The sequence below is a fragment of the Durio zibethinus genome, chromosome 6 (genome assembly GCF_047325235.1).
Source record: "Durio zibethinus cultivar Kanyao isolate XHJ-2024 chromosome 6, ASM4732523v1, whole genome shotgun sequence".
NCBI lineage: Eukaryota > Viridiplantae > Streptophyta > Magnoliopsida > Malvales > Malvaceae > Durio > Durio zibethinus.
In genome coordinates, this window is record NC_143167.1 from 4,156,097 (window position 1) to 4,180,451 (window position 24,355).

A 24,355-nucleotide genomic window follows, 5' to 3' on the forward strand; every position below is an offset into this window, starting at 1 on the left:
TACGGCCTTGGCATTGGCAAGCTGCCAGCAGGAGAGAGAAGCCTGATTTAGGATAAGTTAGCATCATGCTATACATAGCATCTTTTACAATTGGAAAGCTATGTCTATTTCTATCAGTTGCAACTTGTTTGAAACTTGCTGCAATAATTGAATCACCAGAATGGGAGGTCGGCTATTGATTATTCCATCCTCCCAACTCTCTTTTTACATCTAATTCTCTTCATTCAAATGCATCTTTTTTCTTTAACACAAATATACAATTCACTCTCCTACCACTTTGTTGCTATTCAAATATACTCACACCAAACTTGGGTTGAGTAAAGAATGTTAAAAAGAGTGGTGCTTTGGCATCTAAAAATATGAGAGTGCCCAAATAGCTGTGATGTCAGTTTGATAAAGCTTGTGGAAGAACAAAATGCTAAATGAAGTAAAGAAAAAAAAAATTCCCGGTTTTGAAGGAAAAAGATTATTGAGTTTATGTCTAAAAAGATTCCCAGTAAGGGACCCCCAAAGCAAGGAAAGAAACAAGGCAATTCCGACAACAGAAAAAGGACAGAAATCCTTCCAATGGTCCTACAGTTGGTCTATAGATAATTTCCTTCTCTTCACTCTTCTGCATCACCAAAACCACAAGCCAGCAGTCGGTAATTCCTTGGTCTTTTCACTGATTAAAACCAACGCAAACAAAAAAAAAAAAAAAACACGTACTACTGGTCTACTTTAAAGAAAACTTGGTCCTGATACGCAGTGATAACATGGACGGGATATGTATTTGACTACTCACTGACCTGAATTTATTGAGAAAAATATTGTCAGTCTAATGCTTCATTTGAATGACCTGGCAATTTATCAATAAACATATATAGCGGGAGAGATTTGATGGTTACCTGACATTGTTAAAAATCTTTGGATTAAGACACCCAATTAGCATTTGCATGTCGATTTCCTTTTTTTTTTTTTTTTTTTAATATCCTTTTGGCATCTATCAATTAGTTTTTTTCAATGGTTATTTCATTGGCCAAATTGAGAAAGAAAACAAAGTTATGGATGAATAGAATCTACATCTGATTCATGACGCTAACAAATTCTTTCTTCTTTTACATAAATATTTGAATTTCATGGCTTTAGCCAACTGTTCCATGTGTTAATTTGGTTGAGCAGTTTCAGATTCTTGAACTTAGTCTAATACATTTTGAATTAAGAATATATAGTTAACCCTATTCACAATTTACTTTCCTTTGATTTCAAGCATCCTTTAGTTTAACATGTTTAACCTATTCTTAACCAAATCCTGGATGCAATGTATTGATGTCCATCATTTTAGTTTAACTTGAAGCCTGTATGTGATACATGGGAATTTCATGACAACTTGACTAGGTGGTTACTTAAGAAGATCAGGATGCCATGTATAAGATCAAAGCTATTCAAAAAAGATGCTCCATGGGACTTAGAACTTAATTTAATTGATTTATCTAATTATTTTTTAAAAAATAACGTTTAAATGTTTGGATTTCGAATCTTAGTACTTATAATTTTTGTTTTTATTTTCATGCTATATTCTCCTTTGTAAAAAAAAATTGTTGAAACTGAGCATGAGAAAAGAAACTAGATAGAATAAAAAGAATATTAAGGTCTTTTTTCCATTATGGGAAGTTGATTTCTTGTATGTATCACTTCTAGAATCTAGAGCTTGAAACTAACTTGCCAAAGTTTAGGCAAAGATCATTATACCATTTGGACAAGCTTCATTGAAAATAATGCAAAGCAAAAATATCTTCTTCCCTCATGAACTAAGAGATGGTGCCAAACATGCCATTTATTGGTCAGTCACAAATTTTAAAACCAAATTTTGCAGCTTTAAATGTTCTTTTTTCCCCTCAAATCGCTTTATTACTTATGATTAGTTGGAGTTGGAGGCAGCTTTAAAATAAATGAAGCCAGTTATCAGTGAGACAGTGACTAAAGAAACTTTCACTAAAAAAAAATACTAATTTTATTTTTATAATTTTTCATATTTGGGGTCTTTGCTGGATAAGGGATGGATGATTAAAACTAAAGAATTTAGACAAAACAGTAAATTAATGAGATAGTAAGAAAAAACAATTGCAGGAAACTGTCAATGATTCCCTGTAAAAGATATTACAGGGAGTTGCAGTATGATAATATATCTTGAGATTCTGGTAAAATTTTTTTTTTTTTATGAATATTACTAATACAATTTTCGAAGCTCAGACTGAAATAAGCAATATACTACCATAAAATAGCGAGAGAGATAAAGAGCATTGAATGCATTTTGCAACTTATCTGGACACACACAACACTTGCCGCTTCACTACTTACTGCTGTCATTTCCTACATTCTCTCTAATTCTCTTCCTCTTTATATTCTCTCATTCAAGGGTTTTGCTGCTCTTCCAATTCCCATTTGACTCTCTCTTCTTCTGTGTCTTTCTTTTCTTTCCCTTTCACAGTCATGAATCCATCAGAAGAATTTTCAGAACAGGGAATATCTCAACAGGTACAAACTTTTTCATTGCACCTAAGGCTTGCTTATCCAAAAAGGTTAACGAAATGTAATGCAGTTATTATCTCTTCTGTTTCTTGTGTGTCTCTCTGTGTTTTAAACACTTGGGCTTTTTGAGCTTGTGACTGATAGTCAATCTTGGATGGGATTTTTTTTTTAATTTCTTTTTAGTAACTATTGAAATGCTTATTTATAAGATAAAGTGAGGATTTTGAAATTAGGATATGTCAACACTGAGTATAATGTGAATGGGAATCAAATGGAAGAACACCAGTTTCTTACTTGCTTATGTTTACTATTACCAGGCTCTTTACGGTTTCTGACCAAACTCGTTCCCAAGTTTTGAGTGAATTTTTGGTTTTCAAATAGAGACTTGACTAACTTTATAAGCTGTCTTATATTAATCCTGAAAAGATTTTTAGGATTGAACTTGCATTGTGTTCATCCATAGGTACAGTGATTGGTAAATTCCATTACTTTGAGGCAGTATGTTGAACCCTATTGGAATATAGAGGATGTGATGCTAAGCTTGTTGTAATTCTGGAATTCAAATGAAAAAGGTGAAAAAAAAAAAATTACCGAACTTTGTCCTGAAATTTTATGCATTTTAGCACTCAGCTTCATAGATTCAATTGAGTGAATACAAGGAACAGAAATCTAACCGCAGAAGATTGCTATTAATATTGAACTATGCTGCTGATGCAGAATGAGGTCATGAATTTTATTGAGTGCCAGATTTAATGCTGGAAGCTAATTTCTGATAATACTGCTTATCTAATTTATCTTTTTACTCGTTTTATTGGTGGGGTTATTATCAACTTTAAATTTGTGGAAACACTGATATATAGTTTTGGTTTTCTGTGTCAGAACTTGAGGAAGGCATCTTGCATGACGGTGGTCACTTTAGCTTATCAAAGTCTTGGAGTTGTTTATGGTGACCTCAGCACCTCTCCTCTATATGTTTACAAGACCACCTTCTCAGGGAAGTTGAGCCTTCGTGAGAAGGATGAGGAGATATATGGCGTGTTTTCCTTTATCTTCTGGACATTTACTCTCGTTGCTCTCTTTAAATATGTTTTGATTGTGATGTCAGCTGATGACAATGGTGAAGGTAAGCTTGCTTATTCCTTATAATTGAACAATTGATTACCAATCACCTCATAACACATGATTGAGTTTTGTTCCTCAAGTTTCCCTAATGATTTTGTAGACCCGTACAGTTTTAAATGCTATCCGTAGTATGTTAATGGCATTTTGATTAGAGGAATTCAATTGCTTAGAAAAAAGTTTCATCATAAGATGATAAGAAATCTTCACCATCCTCTTACCATTTTCAGTTAGAATTATGATTGTACCCTGATGCTAAAAAGGAATAAGACATTTAACCTTGGCATTGACTATTAGATAAAACCATTCCAAGCACTCGAGAAAAAGTCTTGGGGTTTGGTGTGATTTTTATCTTTCTGTGAAATTGATGCAAATCCTTCTCCCCCTTCCCCTTTCTGCTGATAAATCCTTAGGACTTATCAATTTGATTCCATTTGGAACAATGAAGCAAGGAAGCTTATCAATCTCAACTTTTGAATTGTAACTCAGGTGGAACCTTTGCGTTGTATTCCCTGCTGTGCCGGCATGCAAGACTAAGCATTCTACCTAATCAACAAGCCACAGATGAAAAGTTGTTGTCATATGTAACACATGGATCCATGGAGACATGGCAGAGCTTTGCTCTGAAGTCGTTCTTTGAGAAGCATCCCAGATTTCGTAAAGGGTTGTTTATTTTTGTTCTTCTGGGAACCTGTATGGCAATTGGTGATGGAGTACTTACACCTACAATATCAGGTAGCTTAGCATCGGTATCTCAGCTGTGAAATATACTTCAACAGTCTTCCATCTTCTATCACCTGAATTTGTGAACCCCATCATACTTCCAACTGAAAAGGAAATAAGACCAGTGAGTGTGTGCTATGCCATATTGGAATTTTATGCTGCAGAATATTGTAGGTCTAGTATTTTTTGGGGGTTTGATAATTCAAAACATTTAGTTGTTCAAATCATAGTCATAATATTATCTTTTTTAATATCAATTAAACGGGGACAATGATGCCCATCATAACAGGTAATAAATATCAACTACCATTTGGTAGAACTGATTCTAGCATGAGAGTTCCTGTACTTTTTATTTTTCTGGCCTAAGTATAAATAATTAGACTGCAAATTTATAAGATATCATGAAGCTGGATAATTGTTGACCTGAGTGGTTAAAGAGTAGGAGAAAGGACCATGGTTACTGCAAGCTTAATGGGTATACGCTTACACAGTAAATTTTGTGTACATCAATTTCTTGCCTGTGTGAAATAGTAGTGTAGTGGGTATATATATACTAGTTCAGTTAGTATCTTTTATCTGGTTCTCTCTCAGTTTTATCTCTGTGTTTATTGTAGTTGATAATAGTTCCTATTAGTATGATTTCCAATGGAGAGCCTATAAGGATATTCTTATAGAGATTTGCTTACACTCCTCCTTTCAGTTCTTTCAGCAGTTTCAGGTGTCAAGCTTAAGATCACTGCACTCCATGATAGTATGTCCAGTCTCTCAATTATTGTGCTTAAAAATGCAATTTCTAAAAACAATTACAATCTGTTAATGTTCATGTTGTTTTCTTTTGTTCCAGATTATGTTGTTTTGATCTCATGTGTCATCATTGTGGGGCTATTCTCACTTCAGCATCATGGAACACACAGAGTTGCTTTCATGTTTGCTCCAATTGTTGCAACATGGCTTCTGTGTATTAGCAGCATTGGAATATATAACATATTTAGATGGAATCCATACATATTTCATGCACTTTCTCCAATTTACATGTTGAAATTTCTTAAGAACACAGGCACAGAAGGATGGATCTCATTAGGAGGAGTGGTTCTTTCAATCACAGGTACCCCCTGGCAATTAGTATGGTCTACTTGCTTCAGAACAGAATCCTTGAAAGTTGAACCAAACATCTTTTCAATATTGTCTTAGGTGTGGAGACAATGTTTGCTGATTTGGGCCATTTCTCTTCACTGTCAATAAGGGTAAACTTAAAAACTTTGATACATCAGGCTTCAACCGCTAGTTAATCAGTATGCCTTGTTCTGGATTTCTCAAACTTAATCTAATGAGATCTAGCAACTGCCATTCACATCCCAGGTAGCCTTCTCATTTCTGGTGTATCCCTGTTTGGTTCTTGCATATATGGGTGAGGCTGCTTTCCTCTCCAAGCACCATGAAGATATCCAGAGAAGCTTCTATAAGGCCATACCAGGCAAGAGCTAAACCAAGTATAACTGAAAACATCATGCTTTGCTTCCCATGATGATGTTTTTAATTTTTCCACGCAGAAGCTGTTTTTTGGCCAGTGTTCATTGTGGCAACTTTGGCTGCTGTTGTTGGAAGTCAAGCCGTAATATCAGCTACCTTCTCCATTATAAGCCAGTGCTGTGTACTGAATTGCTTTCCCTTTGTGAAAATCATTCATACTTCAAGTAAAATATATGGGCAGATATACATTCCAGAGGTCAACTGGATATTAATGTGCCTCTGTTTAGCTGTGACAATAGGATTGAGGGACACCAACATGATGGGTCATGCATACGGTATTGATTTCAGCCACTGATTAAAAGCATAAATATTCTTCATTTATCTTAGCGTGTTGATAGTTATGCACAAATGAACTTCAATTGTTTTGATGATAGGTTTGGCAGTCACTACGGTTATGTTTGTGACAACCTGTTTGATGTCATTGGTGATGATAATCGTCTGGAATCAAAGGATAGCTATTGCAGTTGCATTCTTACTGTTTTTTGGATCAGTGGAATTGCTTTACATCTCAGCATCTGTTTACAAGGTTCCGGAAGGGGGTTGGATTCCTCTTGCGCTGTCTTTCATTTTTATGGCTATAATGTATATATGGAACTATGGAATGGCTAAGAAGCATGAATTTGATGTGGAGAACAAGGTTTCAATGAATAGGATAGTGTCTTTAGGTCCTAGCCTTGGCATGGTGAGGGTCCCCGGGATTGGTCTTATTTACAGTAATCTGGTATCTGGGGTTCCAGCTGTTTTTGGACACTTTGTCACAAACTTACCTGCATTCCATCAGGTACTGGTTTTTGTTTGTGTCAAATCTATCCAAGTTCCATATATTAGTGAAAAAGACCGGTTGGTCATTAGTAGGGTGGGTCCAAAGGAGTACTCTATGTTCCAGTGCATTGTCAGGTATGGTTATAAGGATCTGCAGCAAGAAAACTATGATTTTGAAAACAGATTGGTATCAGGAATAATACAATTTGTGGAAGCAGAAGAAGATAGTAGTTTGAGACCAACTTCTATACCATGTGGAGAGTTGGGAAACTTGGATGTTCCAACTTTTGATGCTCCAAATCACAATTTAATAAATTCAAAGTGCAAGGATAACATTGAGCAGTTTTCATGTGATATTTTAGAGACTAAAACTAGCATGGAGCATTTGGGAAGTTCACCTCTTAAAGATGAGTCTCTGGAGATACTGAGAGCCAAAGAATCTGGGGTTGCTTTTATTCTAGGCCATTCCTATGCAAAGGCCAAGAAATCATCTTCCATTCTCAAGAAATTTGCCATAAATGTCGTATTCGCCTTTCTGAGCAAGAATTGCAGAGAACCTAATGTGGTCCTGAATGTGCCTCATACTTCTTTGCTAGAAGTCGGTATGATCTATTATGTCTAACTTTACATTATTATCCAAGAGAAGGTCCCTTACATGTGAACAAAGAGAGTCTGCAAAAACTGCTAACCCTAACATAAAGAGCTGGTGTCTTACACAATTAGGATGACAATTATAAAATGAAAATCTCTTCAATAGTTTATATTTTCTTGCTTCACAGTCTGAGATGATTATGTTCACAAGGTCTGGTTTTTCTCTCTTGCCCGTAAATGTTTGTCATATGATTAAAATTTTACTGTCAACTAGCTGCATATTCTGATTTCTTAAAGCATTGGTTCTTCCAATTAGATCAGTAATGTAATTGTACAACTTCAAATCTTTCTTTCCTTCAGTGAAGTTATTAAACAAAAAAAGGAGTAAAAAATCTGACATGTTATGAAGTTATACATTATGATTTATGATTAGAGGGTTGAATATTTTTAGCAGGTAAATATATATCTATGTTGATTTGCAATTCTGCTAAAAACAGAAGTTTATTTGATCTTTTTTTTTAATAAGATTCAGAGTATTGATCTTTTTACCTTTTGCTTTATTTATTATTTATTGAATGGATAATAAAAAAAATAAAGCACTAATATGAGTATGTACTTACTAAGCAAATTGATAAATAATAATTTGAATGCTATATAATTAAATAATTGTTTGTAGAAAACCAAATTATCCATGAACAAAAAGCAAATGTTCAAGAAAAAAGGATAACTTCATTTAGAATATGATAAAATTAGGTGTTCATAAACTGGATCGGATTGAACTAAATTTTGTCAACCTTTTAAAGATTTTGTTCAAGATTCAGTCTATCAAACACAAGAGATCCAAATTTTTTTTAAAATATATTAAAATATTAAAATTTAAAATATACTTTTAAATTAAAATTAAATTAAAAATACTTTTTTAATAATTTAATATCTTGGATCAAGTTTGAATTTGAAAATCTCTATTCAAAATTCAGCTCAAGTTGGACTAAGCTTGCAGATATGTAATTTCATGAATTAAGTAAATTATAATAATTAGTTCTTCTTAAAATAAAATTTTGTAACAAGTGGTTGTCTTTCAGTTACCATTCTATTCCACTAATGAAAGAATCCATTGAGTATATTTCATGCATTAGGTAATTAATCTTGCTATATATTAATTAATTGGCTTATATTTATTATATTTTTTACTTGCTCTGCACTTGTTACATATATCCTTCTAGGAGTAGAAGTCCTCCAGAATAAAGGATTTGTAAACCTACATAAAGATTAACAAGGGAACATTGGATTATTCTTGTTATTGTTGGTGGTGATCTTTGAAGATGGAAAACAATGCATTAGAGTTTTCGGTTGCGCATGATCATGATAAAGTCTTGCCCAATGAATTACAACTCAATCTTGTTATCATCAAGCCATCATACAAGGTGAGCAAGAACAAATTCCAGGTTCCACGCAGTGTTTTGTTTTCCAATGATGGTTCACGAATCATGTTCTAAATGCTTTGTCATTGTCAAGAAATCTCATTAAGATTGAGAAGAATCAAACAAGTTGCTGATATTTTATATCCATATATTCGTTACCTTCCCCAGCCATCAAAATCAGGCCTAGTTTTACATCGTATTGATAGATTTAGCTCACCAAGATGGCCTGGTTTATCGTCTGTACTTCAAGAATGAGAGGACCAGAGAAGATGTGCTCATTGCCGACGATGCTAGCGGCAAGAGGCAGCAGCTATCGAATTATGCACGCAATCTTGGGGTAAAGACTGTCAATGTCATGATTTTTGAAGCACCTTCAGCTTCGTGTTGTCCAATATGCTTTGAAGACTTCGTGGTCAATCAAGTGGTTGCTTGGTTGCCATGCTCGCACTTATACCACTGTGCCTGCATTGATCAATGGCTCAAGAGGAAAAACTCGTGCCCTTTGTGTCGGTTTAAACTAGCTAAGCTTCAGTTTAAGTTTCTGTAATTCTGTAAATGTGAGAGTAGTTACTTTGTTTTCTTTACATACTCATTTTACATTTACTAGAAGTAGACCCGGGATTTTTTTTAAAATTATATTTTAAATACGAAAAGTAAAATTTTTATGACAAGTTTTAAAGAATGATAACACATAAATAACTATAAGTTTTTTTTTTTTAAATAATAATAAAAATATTTAAGAAATACATATACAAATTAAAAATAAATATAATTACCTATTATCTTAGGACTTCGACTTAACCGGAACACCTCCCGTCACAATTATTCTCCCATCTTGTTTTTTTGAAAGAGTTACGAGGGAGCGAGAAAGTTTAGAAAGGTACAAATTGGATTAATACAAATTAAAATTTATTGAATATGAATTATTTTATTATTTTTATCTCAATTAATTTTTTTATTATCAAATTTATCTAATAAAAATAAAAATTGAAAAAACATCCAAAAAACCAAAAGCTTTATAAAAAAAAAAAAAAAAATGTCACATAAAGACAGTAAAACATCTTAACTCATTTTCAATTATATCTAATTTTTAAAAAAACTTAAGTTGATCTCGATTTTTTTTTTTTAATAAATAGCACCTATGGTTAGATCGGTATGAATTGACATCAATTAAATACGAATTATTTTATCATTTTTATTTTTATTAATTTTTTTACAAATTTTAGTTAATAAAAAAAATTTATAAAATAAATAAATAAGTTAAAAAATAAATTAAATAAAAATAAAGTAAAAAATGAAAAAGTAAATTTTTTGAAGAAATATGAGGTGTCACGTGGAAGAAATATGGGACGTCACGTGAACACCTGCTCCTTCAACCATCCACAAAACTAATATTATAGATAAAGGCCAGATCATTTGATATGGTATAAAACTTTTTTAATTTTACATATTTTTTTAATCATTCATTTCAATAAATTTAAGAATGAAATTAAATCATTTTTTTATTTTTATTTATTTATTTATCACTTAAATCTATTAAAATTAAAAGTTGAAAAAATATGTAAAAGTTTTTTAATTTTATATTGTGTATGTTAATTTGTGTTAATTGATTTAAATTCTCTTATTATTGTATACTGTTTCTCAAATTTTGTATAATAAGGATATATAAAATTTTCAGTTTTTTTTTTTTTCAGAGAAATTGTTAGACTGCTAAATAATTGCTGTGAAATTAAGGATGTCTCCTTTTTCTCATATATAAAAGTTTTAACACAATTAAATAATTTTAAGCTTGTTTTGGATGCGTGATGAGAGCCACCTAATGAGTGTAACGTACGCATATACTGCACATGGCCAAAAGTCGTAATTTGGTTGCAATTACTCATTTAATTTTCATCAGATATATAACGTGAACATAATAAAGGAAAGTGTAATGTGAACATGACAAACAAAATGTAATGGTACATTTATGACAAATTAAGTAGTCTTTGAATTCATCGTGTGGGGATATTAAAATCTAAATCTAATTAATGCTAGATTAGACCATTCGAGCCACATTCATCGGATTGATCACCAATTCTGGCCTGATTATATTTGGTCATTGATAGGTGACTGATCTTTAATAATTAATGCAAAAAGATGGTCTATATGGTTGTTTAGGCTAGTCTAGGCCTTGGGCTAGGTCATGCCTGTTGTTCCTTGTACGTGGCAATTTCTCAATCATATAGCAACGCTTTCATGTTCATTTATGTTATATAATAAATAAAATATAATGATATTACATAAATATGAAATTAAAAAAAATATATAAAAGTAATATAATTTAAAATTATAATAATTATTATATATAAATTTAATAAAATAAAAATTATATTTTATATTTTTATATTAATATAAATTATAATATATATTTTTTATATAAAATATTATATAAATTTTAATATTTTATACCATATATATGAATATTCGAAGCAATTATGTGTATGAAAAACTTTGAATGGAATGCAGAAGAGGCAAAATGAAGGGATGCTCAGTCCATGTTCGTACCATAAAAATATATATACAATTAGTTATACAATAAGGGAAATGACAGGGACAATGATTGAGCAAATCCCAGCAAGAAAAAACGACGAAAGGGGATAAATTTATAGCGGTTGATAGAGCCTTTTCAATGACGAAACTTGTTGTTTCAGATTCAGAGTCAGTCATCAACTTTTAACTGAAGTTGCACCGCCACGGCCATGGTCGATTCAACATTGTTATATTTGGAAGCAACTACAAACCTTAATTCTCACTTTAACGTGTTGACTCTTTCATTTCAATTTCATCAGGGATCAAAGAAAACCATGGCTACGCCTGTAACTGAGCAAGAAATGGGCAGCATAGCATAGCGAGAGACAACGCGAATGCAATGGAAAATCAATACTAGTTTTTTCCGAATGCAAAGAGATCATTTGACCATTAGATAGGCTGGTTAGTGGTTAGGTGACAGGTAGCATCCATATTTGACAGTTAGTCGGCCGGCACACACAGCCCATTCCTGATTTTTTTTAACCCAATTTTAGAATTGTGATCTCAATTTCTCAATTCAACTCATAAATATTGTTGTTATTATAAAACAGGTAGACCTGTTATCTTCCCATTAATTAGGGAAATTATTTATTCACAAAAAAAATTATTATTCTTTTTTATAATTTTATTTTTGCTGAAAAACAAAGAAATGGAGAAATGGCATTTATTAATTTAAATTTAGTAATAATAATGAGTTTTTTTTTTTGGACTTTGTTGCATGCCCATGTGAACATAACAATGATGGACATTAAAAATGGCTTGCTTTCCTCAACCCCTTCTTTTCTTCACACTAGACAGCTACACAGTCTTTCTCTCTCTCTCTCTCGATCTTGGCCAAGCCATAGAAAGCAACAAACGCATATAGAGTTTCAGAAAAAGGGGTTCAGAAAGCTATCCAATTCCACAGCCTTTTCCTTTTTCTGTAAGTAGTTTCCTTCCTTTTCCTGCAAATTTTCTTCTTTTTTACTTTTGCTATTACTAGTATTTTCTCAACCATTTCAATTACCTTTTTGGAATAATTTTCTGGATTCTGGAATTGAGACCGGCCTCTTGGTTATTTCATGTCTTTCTGCCTGCATCTTAGCCAAATAACTTAGATTTGTGCCTCCACTTAAAGATATTATGATGCAGAAATCGATCAGACTTTCTTCCTTTCTATTATTTGTATCTATTTCTTCAATTAACTTGGATAAAATCAATACGTTTTTGGGTGAAACTCTTTCTATCTGATTTTGATTTTCTTCTGGTTACCCATTTCCGTTCAGAAATTTGTCCTTTTTTGCGAGTAAAGTTTTTGTTTTGAAGTAGCTGGATGTCTTGTTCTGACAGTTGTAATAATGGAATTAGTGTTATAGATAATTTTGTCTTTCAAGTTGAGGACAACTGAACACACGCTATTAATGAGCGTGGCCTCACCTTCTCATATAATATGGGCTATAGCTTAATTGTTAGTCTGCTAGACTCATGGCCATGTAACCAAAATTTGTTATCACATGTTAGCCTATTTCCTTTCCTTTGATTTTATGGAATGGAGCAACTCAGTTCAACCATTCATTTTACTAGTTATATATACATGCATATACTCTACTAGTAGTCTAGTTAACAATGTTTAAGTACTGTAATCCTGAGCATTTGGTTCGGTAATTGGTGTATGATCTTCCTTTGCTTTGGTTCAAATATCTCCCTTCTCAACTTGGAAAAAAAAATATGGATACTATTATATGAGTATCTGTTATATAGGTTGAATTGACTAAAATTATACAACTGATTTGCACTGTTTCTTTGAACCCAGGTTTTTGTAACTGATTCTGATCATCTCACTTCCAACCAGCTTGCAAAATGGCAAATTCTTCTGTAAGAAATTAATCTGGTCCTTAATCTAAACGCACTTTTTTCAGTCCAATATGAAATGATTGTTATCTAATTATATCTATGACAATCTCTATATTGTTTTACTCTGTGTTTCATTTGCAAGCTTTTAGTAGCACCACTTTTCTAGCACTGAATTTTCCAATTATGGTTTATGTGTAATTTCCTCTGCTTTTGGGCTAATAACCTAAGGTCAATTTCAATACTTATTCGTGTTATGATTCTAGTCAAAATAACAACATAAGCATTGTAATAGGAACTAATAATATATGTGATTGCATTCTGAACAACATAGAAATTCATAGCCACCACTTGATGCACTCTATTTAGTTTTGTGGCCACTGATGCCCTTTTTGTTCATCAAAAACATACTACAATCTACAGCTGACAAGTTGTAATTTTTAATGGAAGCAGCCCTTTTCTGATGTAGAGAGATTCTTTATAGGGTTTTGCTTGGCTCTCCAAATAACTGTTGAATTAGAGCATAATGAACTAAATTGCTCCCATGGTTAGTACACACACGAACAGAAAAAAAAAAAAAAAAAACACTGAACTAACACTTTATTCTACCATCTTAAGTTATAGCATTATGAACTGTGCAGTGAAGATCTTCTATCTTAGTTGCATAACTTTGGGTTTTTCTCTTTTTAGGCTTATTTAACTAAAAGTATGAAGAGATTAGAATCCAAAAAGTCACATTCATGGTGGTGGGATAGCCACATCAGCCCTAAGAATTCAAGGTGGCTGGCAGAAAATCTCGAGGGTAAGTAAGGTGCTGCTATAACTCCCCCCTTGCTTTCCAAAACTCTCTCTCTCTCTCTCTCTCTCTCTCTCTCTGTTTGGAAAGGAATTTTGGTCAAAGAACATAAGATTATAGCAAATAATATATCAACATGCTTCTTGTTGTTCAGTACTTTAGTTGTTGCAACTTAAATGAGATGTTATTAGAAAATGTGGTAAAATCTTATTTCTCTCCTGTGTTTGCCAATTGTTGTTTCCTTTCCTTCTTGTATGCACACAAAAGAGCTAAATATTTTTAATGGAACACCTCTTGTTGAACTAACTAGTTTGTTGCAAGGCTTTGGGACTTGATCTTTCTTTTGTTTAAGTGAAGAAGTTTATATTCTAAAAGAAGCAAAAGTTAATACATGATAAAATGGGGCAGTATAATATTAGCCACTCCACTGTTTTCCTCGTACCCCCATTCTAGTGCCGTAGATATTACTCCATCCCATCTGCATAGCTTTTGGGATAGGAGTAGGCTTCTTCATCTCTGCATCTTTTATTGAAAAAAAGATTTTGTCTATGACACCAATTCAATCGCCAAAATGTCAAATAAGAAAATAACAGTAAGATTGCTGACAACAGAAATGGATCGAAGCGTCAAACAGATGCTGAAGCTGATTGAAGAAGATGCAGATTCATTTGCAAAAAAGGCTGAGATGTATTATCAGAAGAGGCCGGAACTTGTATCTCATGTTGAGGAGTTCTACCGCATGTATCGTTCTTTGGCGGAGCGTTATGATCACCTGACGGGAGAATTAAGGAAGAACATACCGTTGGACCTCCAATCTCAGGGTTCTGGCATCTCTGACATTAGCTCTGATCTGCCCTCTATTTGGCCCTCCCCAGATATAAAGCGGAGTCGCCGTAAATCTGGCCCACGAGCTGCTGGTTTTGATGTCTTCCTTGGTTCTGGTGGGAGCAACTCTGATGTGTACCAGAAAGAAGGAGATGAATCATCTTCTCTAATAGATTCTGAATCAGAATCTGATGATTCCTCAGTTAATAATTACTCAGTTTTATTAGGGAATGGGGGTGATCAAGGGATGAGCAGGAAAATCGTTGAATTGGAGATTGAGCTCCGTGAAGCAAAAGAGAAGCTACAGATGCTAGAGGAAGAGAATATAGATGGTTCACTAAGAGGAGAAAGAAATGACAATTCTGATCTCCTTGCTAGAATCAGGGAGTATGAGGAAGAACTGAAAATTGCTAATAAAAGAATACAGCTCTCTGAAGAAAAAATCACTTCATTGAGGATTGAGCTCCAAAAATATAAACCACTGGAAACAGCTGACTCGGAATCATCATCAGAAGAAACTGTCAAGATGGACAAGACTGAGCAGATTGAGGTATATACTGGTGTATTGGAGAAAGAAAATCAACATGCAGATGGCAAGATGCAGGCACTGGTGGAAGAGTTGAGTATTACTAAAGAAATGCTCCAGGGTTCTGAGAAAGAAATTGCTAGTTTGAAGCTTGAGAAGAAGCAATCTTATGAAAAAATTCAAAATTTGCAAGGTCAGCTTGATTCGGCTCAAAGAGAGATAATCACATGGAAATCCAAACTGAATACAGAGAAAAGAGAGGTCTCCAAGCTGCAAGACAGAATTGCTATGTTAAAGAATAGTTTATCAGACAGGGATCATGAGATCCGGGATTTAAAGATAGCTGTTTCTGATGCTGAGCAGAAGATTTTTCCAGAAAAAGCTCATATCAAAGCTGAAATATCAAAATTGTTGGAGGAGCGGATTTGTTTAGAAGAACAGCTCAGAGAGTGGGAATCACGTGGCCGTTCCTTGGAGCAGGAGATCAGAAAAGCTGTGAATGAAAAAATGGAATCAGAAGAGAGGCTTCACGGTGAAATTGAGCAGTTGAAACTGGAGATTGCTAAGAGAGGTGATTGCATTAAAATTTTAAATGAAAACCTTGAGACTTTAAAATCAGAGAGAGACAAGCTTAAGACCAAAATTGATTCACTCAAAGAAGAGGTTAGTTCTAAGGATGATCAAATTGTTCAAATGGACAAGCATTTGCACCAATTACATATGGAACACGTGAAGCTAATTGCTAGCGCTGAAGGAGCACATAAATTGGTGGAGAAATTGCAATCAAAAGCTAAGGAACTAGAGAACGAGATTGAGAGGCAAAGAATCACTATATTGGAGGGAGCAGAAGGAAAACGAGAAGCTATAAGGCAGCTTTGCTTCTCCCTTGAGCATTACAGAAATGGGTATCATAGTCTCCGGCAAGCATTTATGGGGCACAAGAGATTTCCAGCTTTGACAACATGAATTTGCAATGCTACATGACACTGTTTCCTTCTACTTGGTTGCTGAGTTCTTTTGTTTGGAGTGAGAGTCCCTAGATTATCTTACTATTGTCTGAAGGTGGCTTCGCTCATCTTCCGCTACTTGTTTAACGTGAATACGTAAAAACAGAAATTTGCATTTTAGACAGAATATAACACTTTTGCTCACAACATTAGCGCCTAGATGATGCTCTCTAATTATCCACGGATTATTGGGTTAAAGACTGTCAGGATTAATGAAGCACCTTCAAATTCTGGTTGTCGCTTGCCATGGTTTTACCTATGTGGCTGCATGGTGCCCATTGTGTCCGTTTATGGTGGCTAGAACTTGGTCTCAGTTTCGTCCTGTTTCTCTGAAATTCCGTTAATGTGAGTTTACTATCTTGTCTTGTTTGCATCAGCGGATTATCGGGCTCGATCGGCATATGCGTTGGTTTAAGCTTTTATTTTTGTATACTGCTTCTCAAATTTAAGCCATTGATCAATTATGTACTGAATCAAAATAAGTTCATAAAATATTTATGTTGGGGGGAGAAAGTTAACTTTGATCGATATAGTACTCCATCTTATTTTACGTACCATCTATCATACCTTAGCTTATCTAGGAATATGAATTTCCCTCTGCTTTCCCAGAAATTGTTTGGTTATTCAAAGGATGTGTCCTTTTTCTCATATATTTACCTGATTTTGTTATGGAACTTAACAAAATTTATGTAAGAAATGCCGCCTAAATCATATTCAAATAAAAAATAATTTGTTAAGGTGTTGATATATATAAATTTTATATTTGGGCTCACATAGTAAGTAGCTTTCATGAAATGAATAAATTAAGTATTATTTTTCTTTGAAAATTTTAATTTACACTTAACTTTTTAATTTCTATCTATTAAATTCACTTTAAAAAAATTACATGCATAAGTCTTCGGAATTGGCAACTTTCAGAAGCCGCTCATCTCATCTTAGCTTGTGTTTAATTAATTAAATTAATAAGATTCTAAGAACTAATTACAAATTATACAATGCCTTTCTATTTTTTTTTCTTCTGATTCTTGGAGCACAGTTAATTATCAAATATAAATACAAGTGAATGGGTCTTCGCCAAGAAATCTACCCCTTGATTTTCGTTTAACCTCCTATAAATGTAGACCATTCCTTAGCCAACACTCTCTCAACAGCAAGGCAACTGTTGATTATATTCGTTTCACTTTCTTCTTCAGAAGATCCATTTTTTTCTCCTTGTCAATCTCTTGATCAACAAAACCCACGTAAAAAGGTCTCCAAAGTAGAATCTCTTATCATTTATTTTATTTTCATTTCTCTTGCTTGTTTCATTGATACGACATGGATACCACCATTGGTTCTCAGCTTGATTCATGCAAACCTGCAAACAGCACACTAGGCTGCCCGCCCCAAAATGGTTCAGCTACAATCCAAGGCTCCCATGCTCCTTCAGCTGTCTCTTCAGATGCCATCCTAGGACGTCACCTGGCTCACCGGCTTGTCGAAATAGGGGTTGAAGATGTTTTTTCTGTGCCTGGTGACTTCAACCTGACACTTCTTGATCACCTAATTGCTGAGCCAGGGCTCACCAACATTGGCTGCTGCAATGAGCTCAACGCTGGCTATGCTGCTGATGGATACGCCAGGTCTCGTGGGGTGGGTGCATGTGTTGTCACGTTTACTGTTGGTGGCCTCAGCATTATCAACGCGATTGCTGGTGCTTACAGTGAGAATCTTCCTGTTATTTGCATTCTTGGAGGACCCAATACCAATGATTATGGAACTAATAGGATCCTCCATCATACCATCGGTTTAGCAGATTTTACCCAAGAGCTAAGGTGCTTCCAGACTGTTACTTGCTATCAGGTATAAGACATTCTTGAATTTGTTCAAGATTTTGGAAATTTCTATCTTCAAAACACGTCTCATTATGTTATATAGGTGCAATTAATTAATATTCTTTCCGGCTCAGATGGTCATTGATGCTTAAGTTTTAAAACAGTCAAATTGGATATTGCATTTTTTTAGTTTGGCACAAGTTGAATGGCTTTTTATGTACTAATCCGATCTTGTTGGTTTTGGGTTTAATTCTAGGCTGTGGTCAATCACTTGGAAGATGCGCATGAAGAGATTGATAGAGCTATTTCTACTGCTTTGAAGGAGAGTAAGCCTGTATACATCAGCATAAGTTGTAATTTGGCAGCAATTCCTCATCCAACTTTCAATAGAGAGCCGATTCCATTTTCTCTATCACCTAGGTAATGGTTTTTTTATTTTTTTATTCATGCAGTTAATAAAATGGTTTCTGATTTGCAGTTGTCTACTTTTTAGAAATAATACATCTATGGATACGTTTTGAATTTGTTGTTATAGGGTAAGCAATAAGATGGGTCTAGAAGTGGCTGTGGAGACAACTGCTGCCTTTTTGAATAAGGCAGTGAAGCCAGTCATGATAGGAGGGCCAAAACTCCGGGTAGCAAAGGCCTGTGAGGCCTTTGTTGAACTGGCTGATGCTTGTGGCTATCCGATTGCTGTCATGCCATCAGCAAAAGGATTAGTGCCAGAACACCACCCTCATTTCATTGGAACTTACTGGGGTAGTGTGGGCACAGCTTTCTGCGCTGAAATTGTGGAATCTGCTGATGCTTACTTATTTGCTGGACCAATTTTTAACGACTACAGCTCTGTTGGGTACTCTCTCCTCCTTAAGAAGGAGAAGGCCATTATTGTGCAGCCTGATCGTGTAGTTATTGCTAATGGACCGGCTTTTGGGTGTGTCCTAATGAAGGACTTTCTCCAAGCACTTGCAAAAAAGCTTAACCGCAACACAACAGCTTATGAAAACTACCAGCGTATATTCATTCCAGACGGTGTTCCTCTCAAATGTGACCCTCGAGAACCTCTGAGGGTCAATATCCTCTTTAATCATATACAAAAGATGCTTTCAAGTAACACAGCTGTGATTGCTGAGACAGGGGATTCTTGGTTTAACTGCCAAAAGCTGAAACTAACAGAAGGATGTGGGTATGTAAGAAATATTTTAGCAACCTAGCTAGTGTTTAATGCTTGTTTGACAAACATAAGAGAAAAAAAAGTTGGTGTTGCAGGTACCAATTTCAGATGCAGTACGGTTCAATTGGATGGTCTGTTGGAGCAACTCTTGGATATGCACAGTCCGTACCAGACAAGCGTGTGATAGCTTGCATTGGCGATGGAAGCTTCCAGGTTAGCGTGGATGTTTTAGCTGTTTAACGTGATTAATCATATAGTTTTGCATTTTTCTAACTTTTTTTTTCTAGTAATTTCCCTTTGCACAAAGACATGTAATGCTGATTCCGGATGTCATGTTAACATTGTTATTGGCAGATGACTGCACAAGATATATCAACAATGATACGATGCGGACAAAAGAATATCATATTCCTAATTAACAATGGTGGCTACACCATTGAAGTTGAGATCCATGATGGGCCTTATAATGTTATCAAGAATTGGAACTACACTGGATTAGTTGATTCAATTCACAATGGTGAAGGAAACTGCTGGACAAAAAAGGTTAGAATGTTTATTGGTTACATGCGCACTTAATTGCTGTACGACATTATGCAGAAACTGATATTCAGGACCTTGTTCTCTTCTGCCTTTCTAGGTTCGCTGTGAAGAGGAGCTCCTTGAAGCGATTGAAATAGCCACAGGTGAGAAGAAAGATTGCTTGTGCTTCATAGAAGTCATTGTTCACAAGGATGACACGAGCAAGGAGCTGCTTGAGTGGGGATCCAGGGTCTCAGCAGCTAATAGCCGCCCGCCAAATCCTCAATAGAGAAACTGATCAGGATTTTTTATGAAGAGCGCGTTGCAGAGTTCCAAATTTATTATATTTAAAGTTTTGTTAGTTGTCAAGAAACTATATCTTAATAAGTGGATTGCAAGAATGTTCGAAGAGGGATTTTTGGATGTGCTATCCGTTTTCTTCTGATATTATGAAAGAATTCGAAGTTTCTTAATTTCTTTTAGTCTGCCTTTGAAGTTGGATCTGTTTGAATGGTTTTCACCGTTGGCTTAACATCGTCAGCTAGAAACAGATAAACAAAATTAGCATAACGAGTGATGACTGATAGATGCTGCTGTCATTAGTTTCGGTCAAGTCTTTCATTTAAAGTAAGAAATCCACAATGGTAAAAGTAAGAAAAATCCTTGAATTTCAAGCGTTTAAAGATATTCGTGCATTGAAGGGAAAATTGAGAGGACATGTTGGAAAAGCAATCCAATAAAACCAATATATATGACATCTTTTGGTGTGTAATGCAAGTATTTCTACAGAGTGGTAATTTCTGGCAAAATATAGCATTGAGAAAGTAGAAGTAACTGAGTAGCCAGTCTTGGAAAGTTGATTCATATAAAATATCCTTGATAAGATGATGGAAAAATTCAGAATTATGCATATACATTGAAAAGAAAAGGCTTTAGAATCTTCTTCATGGGTTTCCTTCTAATTTTCCATCAGCTTTGTGTTATATAATTTATGTAATACTAATGATATATATATATCATTAGTATTACATAAATTCTTCCCAGTTCCACTTAATCCGTGACGGATTCTATATTCTGATTGGCTCATAGGCTAGGCTTGCTTCTAGACGGAATTATTCATGTTTGGGATTCCATCATCCTATGGTTGCATTGAGCAAACTGTCTCAATGAATATTATTAAATGATGAGTAGTCTTAAGTCTCGTATTCCCCTTGTTTCCCGGCGTATGCCACTGCTTTTTCTGCATTTTGTTCCCTCTCAGAGAGCTCAGCAAGGTTCCCTGGTCAGCAGGGAAATCATTTATGAGCTAAAGATGGCCATGGAAGCATGGACCCTGTGGAAATATGGGGCCTCCTAGGAAGCAAAGCTGACCTGTTTTCTTTGAAGTAGACCCTTAGGATGTCTTCTGCCAGCTACAGCCCCCAGGGTGTCCTTTTTCCCATCTTGAGAATGATTAAGAAATATAGCCTCTGAAAGATTAATCCCCAAGTTCTGCATCAAACTTCAAGTCTTTAAAAATCTTGCAGAAGAATGAAGAGATCATTGGGAGCACCTAAGAGCCTAGTTCACTCCTATATTCTTTACTGAAATCATAATATCGTGAGATCCTAACTCCCTGATTCAACCACCCCTGAAAACAAAATTTTGCCATTCACATATTTTCTTTTTTCCCAACCTGAATAATTAGCCATTAAATTGGTAATTGGTTACAATGGAATCAAATCACCTTTTCCATAGTGACGTAACAATAAGAACTTCATTCAACATTAGAAATTAAGCATGTCTCAGAATTCCTAGCAAAACCAAAGAAAGCTATGATCTTTCAGAATAAATTCTGATAGCCTCAACTTTTTCTAAAAGCAATATAGAGGCATGTGTATTATGTAACTAAAGGGCAAATATTATAGTAAATATGTAAAGGACAAAAGAAGAGAAAAATAAAGTAAAACTGGAGATGTTATTCTGGTAAGCTGTAATAATCAGTACTTTTTCTTTTTCTTTAATTTTGCACTGTCAGCATCCTTCAACCGTCCTTCACTCATCTTTCTTCTTTCTTTCTTTCTTTCTTTTTCTTACCCTTGATTCGCAAGCAAACTCCAGCAAATGCAATTCAATATAACAAGGAACTCTACAACAGTATAAAGAGATCTAACATATAGGGGCAACACAGATTGACCTACTGATTCTAACATTCCAGTCGGAGGCTAACAATTGGCTGGCAAAGGGTTGAAAGGGAAAGCGTCACAAAATGGCAGTTGGAAACTTGCCATCAGTCATGTCTCAAATCCTAGCTTTGGGCCTTTCTTCAGGAGATGAAATTTAAAACATGAACTAAACTGTTTGCCTAAAAATCCGCTTACCTAATAAACTATGCTGAAAAATCCTGGGAATTCTACTAGGATTCGAGAAACTGTTGCAATATAATCTGCAGGAATGTTAGTTAATTAAACAAAAGGAGTCTTAAGGTAAATTTGACCAGAATTTAATGGTGAACCTAATATGGCTGCCAAGTAAAACTACAATGCAGTAGCCACTTAATTTAGTGCCAGCAAGCTCAAGAAAATTTCTTTGCCACGGTCCATATAGAAGTGAACATAATAAATCTCCATATCTGTTTAGCAAATGCCAAAAACAACCCTGGCTAGCTTCAAAATTGCAAATACCAGCACAGTAATGGGCATTTTGTAAAGTATTCACACCTCAGGCTTAGGTAAGCATACGTTGCTTCAAAAGTAAAGAGCACGAATAAAAGGAGAAAGATTCAGGAAATCAATATGCTCGAGCTCTTGCTGTCATCCTTTCGATGAAAGCGGAAAAAGAGAGGAAAATGCCACTTGAAGATGATGAATCAGAACTCTGTCTAATCACCCGCCTAAAGAAAGAACTCGAGGCTTCTCTGGCTAGAAATGGTTCACTGGAAAAAGAAAATGAGGAACTAAAACAGGAGGTAGCTCGTCTAAAAGCACAAATCAGCTCCCTCAAGGCACATGATAATGAGAGAAAATCTGTGCTCTGGAAGAAGTTGCATAACTCCATGGATAATTGTAATACGGACACATCTCCACAGAAATCATCAGATTTCATTAAAGTTCCGGAACAGAGTTTTGAAGCAGAAAATCTACATCCAAGGCCAAGCTTCCAGGAATTAGCTGTGAGAAAGGATAATCAATCAGAAGTATCAAAACCACCAACAAGGTCTAATTCTTTTTTTATCTCCCCTTCTCCAAAGGAAGTGAACGAGAAAGTTAAAGCGCCATCAGTACCAGCTCCACTACCTCCACCATTGCCATCAAAACTGTTAGCTGGCTCTAGATCAGTACGCCGTGTGCCAGAAGTTGTGGAGCTTTATCGTTCACTTACAAGGAAAGATGCCAACATGGAAAACAAAACCAACGCTGCAGCAACTCCAGTACTTGCATTTACTAGGAACATGATAGGAGAAATCGAAAACCGCTCAACTTATGTTTCAGCTGTAAGTACACTAGCTTTTACTTCTAAATCAAAACCAACATTTTTTCTCCTAACAGTATGCCTGTTTGTTTGATGAACAGATAAAATCCGACGTTGAAAAACAAAAGGAGTTTATCAATTTCTTAATCTCAGAGGTTCAATCTGCAGCCTTTAAAGATATATCAGATGTAGAGGAATTTGTGAAATGGTTAGATAAGGAGTTGTCTTCCCTGGTTGATGAAAGGGCAGTTTTGAAACATTTCCCACAATGGCCAGAGAGAAAAGCAGATGCTTTGAGAGAAGCTGCTTTTAGCTACCGAGACCTAAAGAACCTTGAAGCTGAAGTCTCATCGTTTGAGGCCAATCCCAAAGAGTCTTTCAATTCAGAGCTACGAAGAATGCAAGCATTGCAGGAAAGGCGAGCATGTATAAACTGAATTACCATAACTTGCTATTTTCCAATCAATACTATAAACTAACTGCATGATGAAATATCAAATTTACAGGTTGGAGCAAAGTGTGAACAATATAGAAAGGATAAGGGAAAGCACCAGCAAAAGATACAGAGAATTCCAGATCCCATGGGAATGGATGTTGGATACAGGATTGATTGGTCAGGTAGGTAGATCCTAACATGATGGTTCAAAACAGTAAATTGAATTAAAAAAAAAAAAGGAAAAAAGAGGAACATTTTACCATTGTCTATATCTATATTCAACTATTAAGTGCATTTAAAGGGATTATCAATTAATGAAATTACCCTTCCTAACTCTGCTTGCAGATAAAATTTAGCTCATTGTGTCTAGCCAGGGAATACATGAAAAGAATAGCCAAAGAACTGCAATTCAACGAATCCTCACGAGAAAACAATCTCTTGCTTCAAGGGGTTCGCTTTGCATATAGAGTTCACCAGGTACCCTTCGAATCTCTCAACTAACTTAACTGTTTTTCCTTTAAAAAATTTATTCTTAAGCCATTACCAATCATTTACAAATGCAGTTTGCAGGTGGTTTTGACGCAGAGACCCTTCGGGCATTCGAAGATTTAAAGAAGATTAGCAAAATTCTTTATCATAAACAATAGCCTGTTCAAATGGAAATCTTCTGCTAAAATGGCTATGGTTTGTAATATTTGCAAGCAGCTTTATAGTTTACAAATAAATACAATTTGATTTAAAGTTCAATAGACA

At 34.9% G+C, this 24,355-nt stretch overlaps 4 protein-coding genes across 12 annotated transcripts; all 4 read left to right on the forward strand.

Moving 5' to 3' along the window:
- Positions 1–2,050: 2,050 nt before the first annotated feature.
- Positions 2,051–7,582, forward strand: KT1 (potassium transporter 1). Of its 6 annotated transcripts, XM_089761879.1 has the most exons (10): positions 2,055–2,180; positions 2,471–2,517; positions 3,391–3,634; positions 4,120–4,365; positions 5,054–5,104; positions 5,198–5,458; positions 5,545–5,597; positions 5,713–5,827; positions 5,904–6,158; positions 6,258–7,582. In XM_089761879.1, exons 2-10 carry the CDS (start codon positions 2,473–2,475, stop codon positions 7,265–7,267), a joined length of 2,280 nt encoding a protein of 759 aa, XP_089618005.1. In that variant the 5' UTR covers positions 2,055–2,180; positions 2,471–2,472; the 3' UTR covers positions 7,268–7,582. The 6 variants fall into 6 exon arrangements, with proteins under 6 accessions (XP_089618004.1, XP_089618005.1, XP_089618007.1 ...); XM_089761878.1 differs by having other exon boundaries at positions 2,051–2,180; positions 5,054–5,458; XM_089761881.1 differs by lacking the exon at positions 5,054–5,104.
- A 4,430-nt stretch (positions 7,583–12,012) lies between these two features.
- On the forward strand, positions 12,013–16,737 carry NET4A (Kinase interacting (KIP1-like) family protein). 3 transcript variants are annotated; one of them, XM_022875399.2, is made up of 4 exons: positions 12,013–12,147; positions 13,018–13,079; positions 13,746–13,857; positions 14,463–16,737. In XM_022875399.2, exons 2-4 carry the CDS (start codon positions 13,065–13,067, stop codon positions 16,166–16,168), a joined length of 1,833 nt encoding a protein of 610 aa, XP_022731134.2. In that variant the 5' UTR covers positions 12,013–12,147; positions 13,018–13,064; the 3' UTR covers positions 16,169–16,737. The 3 variants fall into 3 exon arrangements, with proteins under 3 accessions (XP_022731134.2, XP_089618008.1, XP_022731136.2); XM_089761882.1 differs by having other exon boundaries at positions 13,746–13,866; positions 14,463–16,356; XM_022875401.2 differs by lacking the exon at positions 13,746–13,857 and having other exon boundaries at positions 14,463–16,356.
- Positions 16,738–17,412: 675 nt separating this feature from the next.
- On the forward strand, positions 17,413–20,189 carry LOC111285332 (pyruvate decarboxylase 2-like). Its single transcript, XM_022874726.2, has 6 exons — positions 17,413–18,051; positions 18,280–18,443; positions 18,559–19,209; positions 19,293–19,410; positions 19,552–19,740; positions 19,835–20,189. Exons 1-6 carry the CDS (start codon positions 17,527–17,529, stop codon positions 20,003–20,005), a joined length of 1,818 nt encoding a protein of 605 aa, XP_022730461.2. The 5' UTR covers positions 17,413–17,526; the 3' UTR covers positions 20,006–20,189.
- A 282-nt stretch (positions 20,190–20,471) lies between these two features.
- On the forward strand, positions 20,472–24,308 carry LOC111285504 (INCREASED PETAL GROWTH ANISOTROPY 1-like protein 1). 2 transcript variants are annotated; one of them, XM_089761884.1, is made up of 5 exons: positions 20,472–23,188; positions 23,268–23,584; positions 23,673–23,784; positions 23,948–24,079; positions 24,173–24,308. In XM_089761884.1, exons 1-5 carry the CDS (start codon positions 22,520–22,522, stop codon positions 24,212–24,214), a joined length of 1,272 nt encoding a protein of 423 aa, XP_089618010.1. In that variant the 5' UTR covers positions 20,472–22,519; the 3' UTR covers positions 24,215–24,308. The 2 variants fall into 2 exon arrangements, with proteins under 2 accessions (XP_089618010.1, XP_089618009.1); XM_089761883.1 differs by having other exon boundaries at positions 20,484–23,188; positions 24,166–24,302.
- Positions 24,309–24,355: the final 47 nt, after the last annotated feature.

Bases quoted from the DNA above. Each gene is read 5' to 3' on its own strand.
- KT1 (XM_089761878.1), top strand. From the start codon at position 2,473: ATGAATCCATCAGAAGAATTTTCAGAACAGGGAATATCTCAACAG. The intron at 3,635-4,119 runs GTAAGCTTGCTT...ATTGTAACTCAG, and splicing joins AGCTGATGACAATGGTGAAG to GTGGAACCTTTGCGTTGTAT. The intron at 5,598-5,712 runs GTAAACTTAAAA...TTCACATCCCAG, and splicing joins TCTCTTCACTGTCAATAAGG to GTAGCCTTCTCATTTCTGGT.
- LOC111285332 (XM_022874726.2), top strand. From the start codon at position 17,527: ATGGATACCACCATTGGTTCTCAGCTTGATTCATGCAAACCTGCAAAC. The intron at 18,052-18,279 runs GTATAAGACATT...GTTTAATTCTAG, and splicing joins AGACTGTTACTTGCTATCAG to GCTGTGGTCAATCACTTGGA. The intron at 19,210-19,292 runs GTATGTAAGAAA...TTGGTGTTGCAG, and splicing joins AAACTAACAGAAGGATGTGG to GTACCAATTTCAGATGCAGT.
- LOC111285504 (XM_089761883.1), top strand. From the start codon at position 22,520: ATGAAAGCGGAAAAAGAGAGGAAAATGCCACTTGAAGATGATGAATCA. The intron at 23,189-23,267 runs GTAAGTACACTA...TTTGATGAACAG, and splicing joins GCTCAACTTATGTTTCAGCT to ATAAAATCCGACGTTGAAAA. The intron at 23,585-23,672 runs GCGAGCATGTAT...TCAAATTTACAG, and splicing joins ATGCAAGCATTGCAGGAAAG to GTTGGAGCAAAGTGTGAACA.
- NET4A (XM_022875399.2), top strand. The intron at 13,858-14,462 runs GTAAGTAAGGTG...TGCTGACAACAG, and splicing joins GCTGGCAGAAAATCTCGAGG to AAATGGATCGAAGCGTCAAA.